This window comes from Diabrotica virgifera, chromosome 10 (assembly GCF_917563875.1).
Source record: "Diabrotica virgifera virgifera chromosome 10, PGI_DIABVI_V3a".
In the NCBI taxonomy this organism is placed as follows: Eukaryota; Metazoa; Arthropoda; class Insecta; order Coleoptera; family Chrysomelidae; genus Diabrotica; species Diabrotica virgifera.
The window spans coordinates 118,022,852-118,029,902 of NC_065452.1; the positions used below are offsets into that span (position 1 = coordinate 118,022,852).

At 29.3% G+C, this 7,051-nt stretch overlaps 1 protein-coding gene across 1 annotated transcript in view; it reads right to left on the minus strand.

Moving 5' to 3' along the window:
- LOC114333090 (uncharacterized) overlaps window positions 1-6,111 on the minus strand; it is a 250,686-nt gene extending 244,575 nt beyond the window's left edge. Inside the window, exons 1-2 of the mRNA XM_050663634.1 lie at window positions 5,999-6,111; window positions 5,822-5,942 (exon numbers count right to left, since the gene is read on the minus strand). Coding sequence (XP_050519591.1) covers window positions 5,822-5,942; window positions 5,999-6,028 — 151 coding nt within the window. The 5' untranslated portion in view covers window positions 6,029-6,111. The remainder of the gene's footprint in view (window positions 1-5,821; window positions 5,943-5,998) is intronic.
- Between the last annotated feature and the right edge of the window lie 940 nt (window positions 6,112-7,051).

A 7,051-nucleotide genomic window follows, 5' to 3' on the forward strand; every position in this document is an offset into this window, starting at 1 on the left:
TTACCAAGAAAATGGACCAATAAGTTTTCAATTTAAAAATCTTTTAGTAATATTTTAATATTTTTAAATATTATTAATATTCCTATTAGGATTGAAAACTACTTCATCTTTAAATTGCCAGATGACGCTAGTCACCTAGTCTATTCAAGTCAGTTGCGGTGTGGGGGATAAACTCTCGGTGTTGGTCAATTGGAGTATGGAGCAGCAGGCCTACGTTATCTCCGATGAGACTCCAAGAGTCGAAAATCGTCGATTCAGAGGGTTGGACTGCGCTCCGTATTCTAATTGAAAAATAAGATTGTTTTGCCTTCGCATTGCAACTGAATAAAAATGGAATTTTTATTTTATTTTTAAAATAAATCAATTTGTCTACTTTTTCTTCATTTTCCCATTTAATGCAACATTCTGTTTCATTTGAAGCCATTTTATGAAATACTTAAACTCAGCATACAAGATAAGAAATAACGATTTATTAAAATATAGCAGAAAATTCAAAGCCCATCAAAATTATGTAATCTTTTATGTTAAAAATCTAAATTATTTTGTACAAAAGCAACTACGGAATTTGGTTTGTCAGTTGTAGAGAAAAGTCAAAATTGACATATTTCACCCAATATATCGTTGTTTCGTGGATTTGTGTAGAACATTGCGCCATTGCCAAATTATTATTTCGGAATCAAGTGGGAATACTTATAACTAACTTATACCGAGTTTATTGGTAACAAATTATTTTCGTATTAGTATATATCTACCTTATACATAGGATAACGGAATAACTAACTAGATATAAATACGGAATAAACTTAGAATACGAGTGTTTTATTAGTAAGGCAGTTAGACAGAGGTGTATGATGTCTCCATTACTATTCGATGTATATAGTAAATAAATTTTTGAAACTGTCTGAAAATTAAGGAATAATAAGTAACTGAAGAACTATTAACAACATAAGATACGCAGACGAATCCAGGATTATAGCAAACTCTGCTGAACAGCTTCAATTAGTAAGAAACAAAACAAGCAGTTTCTGTGAAAAATATGAACTAAAATTGAGTATAAATAGGATTAAATATATGGTAATAACAAAGAAAATGAATATACAAGCAAACATACATTTGGGAGATGCGCCGATAGAAAGGGTTCAAAAATACCAATATCTGAGAACCTGGATGTCAGAAAATAATGATCAAACAACAGAAATAGCGGCCAGCATAGAAATAGCAAGAAATTCGTTTGTAACAATGAAAATAATTGTTTGCTAAAGACTTTAGATTAGAACTGAGACTACGAGCTCTGAAATGTTGCGTGTTTTTGTATTACAAATATGGGCTTAAAAGCTGGTCACTGAAGCAAGAACATATAAATAAGCTAGTCATTTGAAATGTGGTGTTACAGAAGGATGTTTAGAATAGCATAGGCATAGAATAAGAACAAACAAAAATAATAAACATAATAAAAATTAGAAAGTTAAAAAGAAAAAATAGAGAGGACAAATAAAAGGAAAGAAGGATTATGGGAAGAAGGAGAGTGTCGTGGTTGAAAATTTTAAGGGATGGTTTAAATTCAGTTAAATAGAGTAGCGGTAGATAGAGTAAAGGCATTGGTGATAATATCAAACCTCAGATTGGGAGACGGCACTTAAATAAGAAGAATATTTAACAATAATTGGCTTAGCATTTATTTATTTTTGAGCTACAGGCGGGTGAGTATTAAAAAATAAAAGCTACGTTTGCTCATAGATCAACAGAGCAAATAAAATGGTATTAGGACATTTTCTACTTTTGAACAGAGTTACAATTTTCAGGCTCACATTACTCACACTCTATAAATATAGATAATATAGATTAACACAATAAATGCATGAGATCAAAATGTTTGGTTGAACAAGTATATTTATAAGTTTATTTTGTTTTTTTTTTTGACAACTGATTTCGATCTGAAAACATTTGATACCAATATACTTTTTCGGAATTTTTGTAGAATATTGTAAAACGTGAGTAATAAACGTTCTTCATTTAATAAATCGATTTAAATGTGTTATGAAACATCAAACCAGGTCAGGAAGAAAACAACGTGTTGAAACAAAAAATTGAAGATGATAATGTAGATAAATACTTATAACGATAAATGAACTGCAAGAAATTATTGTAGAAATGAAAAACGAAAAAACACCAGGATATGACAGAATAACCAGTGAAATGATGAAACAATGGAACACAATGAAACAGAGTTATTACTAAAGATATTTAAATATGAAGAGAAGAACAAATTATAGCAATGGATTGACAGAAGGCTCAGATAGTACCGATTTAAAAAAAAAGGCGATAGAACGGATTGCATCAACTAGAGAGGAATAACAATCTTAAGCACTGCCATGAAAATATACTGAACAAAAGAATAACCAGAAAAATTGACAGGAAACTCGAGGAATCACAAAGCGGATTCAGAAAAGGCAGAAGCACCCACGATCACATATTTACCATCAAACAAATATTAGAAAAATATCAGCAACAGGAAAAAAAGTATATGGCGTACATAGACCTTGTAAAGACTTTTGACACGGTACCAAAGTAAAAATTATGGGAAATATTGGAAAATAGAGGTGTTAGTAACTAAATAATAAGAAAAAAATAAGTAAAATCCTTTATAAAAGGTATATTTATTAAATACCCTAAAAAGGGCTACATCACAAAAGCAGAACTAGTTTTCGATCTGATTACAGATCATCAGTGCTGACCAGATGCTGACATGCTAACAACCAAAATGAAAATATTTGGGTAAAAACTATTTAAACTTTTTTTTAAAAACTTTTAAACCTTTTTCATTTTGGTTAGCATGTTAGCATCTTATCAGCACTGATGATGATCTATAATCAGATCGAATATACCTTTTTTAAAGGATTTTACTTATACAGGGTGAGTTATGAGGAACTGTACATACTCCTACCTCGTATGGAGGCCCCTATAGGGAATAACAAATGACCATTAAAAAGTGTCTGCTCCCATTGATTAATAATATACAGGGCGAGCTGTTAATTTTTACAGAAATTTGTATTCGTCATAATTTTTGAACGGTAAGATCGGTGTGTCTCTTATTTTGGTCAATTGTTACACTATTACCACCCAGTCAACTGATTTATTCAAACTAGAAAAAAAATCAGGTCCGGCTTTAAAAAATTAGTTCGTTTTGGTCTTAGAAAAAATTTCTCCCTGTATAAAGTTTTTCAAAACTCTAATAATAATTTTACAAATTAGACAAATAGGCAATTAAAATGGCATATTTGTTTTTTCCCCACACGATTACTTAATTTTTTTATAAAAAAAATCAAATTTGATTATGAATTAAAAGTTTGGTAAAGTGAACCATAGATTTAAAAAAATTAACTTTTATTACAAAAATTATTTTTTTTAACAAATATTTAATTTATAAGTTACCACCCAATCAACTGATTTATTCAAACTAGAAAAAAATCAGGCCCGGATTTAAAAAATTAGTTCGTTTTGGTCTTAGAAAAAATTTCACACTGTATATGGTTTTTGAAAACTCTAATAAGAATTTTACAAATTACACAAATAGTCAATTAAAATGGCATAATTTATTTTTTCCCTACAAGGTTACTTAATTTTTTACACAAAAAATCAAATTTGACTATGAATTAAAAGTTTGGTAAAGTGAACCATAGACTTAAATAAATAAATTTTTTGGCAAAATCTATTTTTTTTTGAACAAATATTTAATTTATACATATGTATTAATACTTCCACAGCTTGTGCTATTATACGTTGTAAATAATAAAACTCTTTTAGCTAATTTCCCGAATTTCAAAAGGAAGAGGTTGTTTTGAATAATACTAAAACATCGCCCTGTATAGTATTTATTTAGTGATTCATAGGTAGTGTCGTTTTATTGAATTCTCAGAGTTTTATTTCAAAAGGCTTAATACAGCAAATTTATTTTTTAAACTAACGGAAAGAAAATACATATTATGTGAAACATTGAACATAAACGGATTTATTTGCATGTTTAAGTAAATTTAACAATATGTATGTGTGTACAACAATTGTATACATAGATACATACAAGAACTTAAGAAACAAATAAGACAATAAAACAATTTTTTTGAGATTTATAGTAGATTTTCGAAATGAAATCCATCTTTGTCGGACCATCAACTGTCTAATAGACCTCCTGAGAGTTAAGGGATCATTTCTAATAACGTTATGAGAATCAATAATTTTATCAATTACTTAGTTCTTGTCGCGTATTGATATTTTCTCGATAAAATATTTCTTTTAATCGACCCCATAGGGAATAGTCGACAGGGTTACAATCAGGTGATCTAGGTGGTCATGCATGAGGCCCTCCGCGTCCTATCCACCTATTTCCATAAGTTACATGAAGATGTTGACGAACAGCAACTGAGAAATGTGGTGATGCCCCTTCGTGCATAAACTACATACCTCGGGCGGCTACATTGGCAAGTAGATTCGGCAAACTATTTTGTAAAATATGATAATGCAAAAAAGTACAAACAGTGTAAGAAACACAAATAAATAATAACGAATAAATAATAAAAAATTAAGTAATCGTGTGGGGAAAAAATAAATATGCCATTTTAATTACCTATTTGTCTAACTTGTAAAATTCTTATTAGAGTTTTCAAAAACCGTATACAGGGTGAAATTTTTTTCTAAGGCCGAAACAAACTAATTTTTTAAAGCCGGGCCTGATGTTTTTTTTAGTTTGAATAAATTAGTTGATTGGGTGGTAACTTATAAATTAAATATTTGTTCAAAAAAAATTAACTTTTGTAAAAAAGTAAATTTTTTTAAAATTATGGTTCTTTTCATAATTCATAGTCAAATTTGACTTTTTTATAAAAAATTAAGTAATTGTGTGGGGAAAAAAATAAATATGCCATTTTAATTGCCTATTTGTCTAATTTGTAAAATTCTTATTAAAGTTTTCAAAAACCGTATACAGGGTAAAAATTTTTTCTAAGACCAAAACGCACTAATTTTTTAAAGCCGGACCTGATTTCTTTCTAGTTTGAATAAATCAGTTGATTGGATGGTAATAGTGTAATGCTTGACCAAAATAAGAGACACATCGATTTTACTGTTCAAAAATTATGACGAATACAAATTTATGTAAAAATTAACAACTCGCCCTGTATATTATTAAACAATGGGAGCAGACACTTTTTAATGGTCATTTGTTATACCCCATAGAGGCCTGCATACGAGGTAGGAGTATGTATAGTTCCTCATGACTCACCCTGTATATGGTATACAGCCAGCTACAGAAAAACCTTTTTTCTTGTGGATTTGTAAAATAATAAGGGTAATTAAGAACATTTACAACAATAATATGAATTGTCATTAGTCAAAAAGAAACATCAAAACCATTTACTACAAACCAGGGTCTGAAACAATGAGGAGAATCCAACAAAGGAAGTCCAACACTATTTATAAATAAAGTCAACCTTATATTATATAGAAAGAAGGCAAAATAGTTGGTGGGGTCATCTTCAGAGAATGGCTTATACAAAACCGGTGAAAGAAATTTGGCAGACGAAAACGCAAAGAAGAAGAAAGAAAGGTAGACCGCGACAAATATGGGATAAAACCCTAGGAAACATAAGAAGGAATGAGTCAAATTTGTACATGTAAATATATAGCAGAATATTAGTTAAGTTTAAGATTAAGTTGGATATTAATACCGAGTTGTTTTGTATTGTATTATAATGTATCGTCGCCCTACATCACTACGTGGTGACAGAGTTTTTGAAAAATACATATAATATATGAAACATCAAATTACCTGTTTTCTGTACGCTCTCCTGTTGGGACAATTCGTCTTCAAGTACTTTGGATTGATTCTCAAGATATTCATTTACTTTCACAGTAACCACACCATTAATTATACTAAAGCTCCAGATTATCTGAAATATTATCATTGTTATTATCAATTATAAATATTAAAAATGTTATTAATTACAATAAGAAAATATGCAATATCTTTTTTCATTTTAGTGCTCACTGAACTGATACGACCCGTACGAAAGTTGACCACATTTATATTATAAATTATGTCTTTTAGTCAGCAAAAAGTAAATGTGATAAAAAACGAGTAGTACTTAATATCTGTATCTTTTCTTTTTCATTAGTAATTATACCTATTGACTATTAGTCCAGGGCGCATCTGTTTTGAGATGGACGTTGAGAGGTGACTCAAATTTTTTTGCAGAAATTGCTTGAAAATAACTCAAATAATAATATTTGAGTTATCCTCCCAGTCAAAATGGTCCGGAACATTGTTTAAATAATCAAAATGTCAAAATTTGGAGGAAAAATTCGATTTTTTTATTGGTTTTTTGATTAGAACTTTAAAACTATTCACTTCTGAGAAAAGTTGTACTGACATAAAAGGTGCGTAATTAAATTTCCTATAATATAGAAGTGGTTAAACATTTAAAACAGTTCGAATTCATCAGTCTAATAGTGCGGACATAAATTCGTGTGCTGGTATTTTTACTTTTTGCTGAGATAAGTATATTACCTGCTAATTATATTTTAATTGAAATACCTAGTATTTCAACTATTGTTTCCTATTTATATTTAAGAGTTTGGTTTTGATTTTACGATTTATATATTTTATTTACAAATATTATTTAAAAACATTTCTAATATTTTATAAACCATGGGGGAAAATACGGGCGGGAAACCGCCCGATTTAAATTTAAATAATTGTCCGAACAATACTGAAAAAGAAAATATTGATTCTAGTTATAATAATATTATTGATTTAGAAAATCGTTATAGACCAGGCGATAAAGGTCCTTATTTTGTTTTCGTGGAAAGTAAAGAAAAACATATTGGAAGGCTTTTCCCAATTAAAATTGGTCACTATATACTCCCGGAGGAGAAATTAAGTAAACAAGTGGAGGATATAAAATCGGTAGGAATAAACCGCGTAAAAGTCATATTTAAATCTATGGAATCCGCTAATTCGCTAGTAAATCATTATGTTATAAATCAAAATAACTTAGTA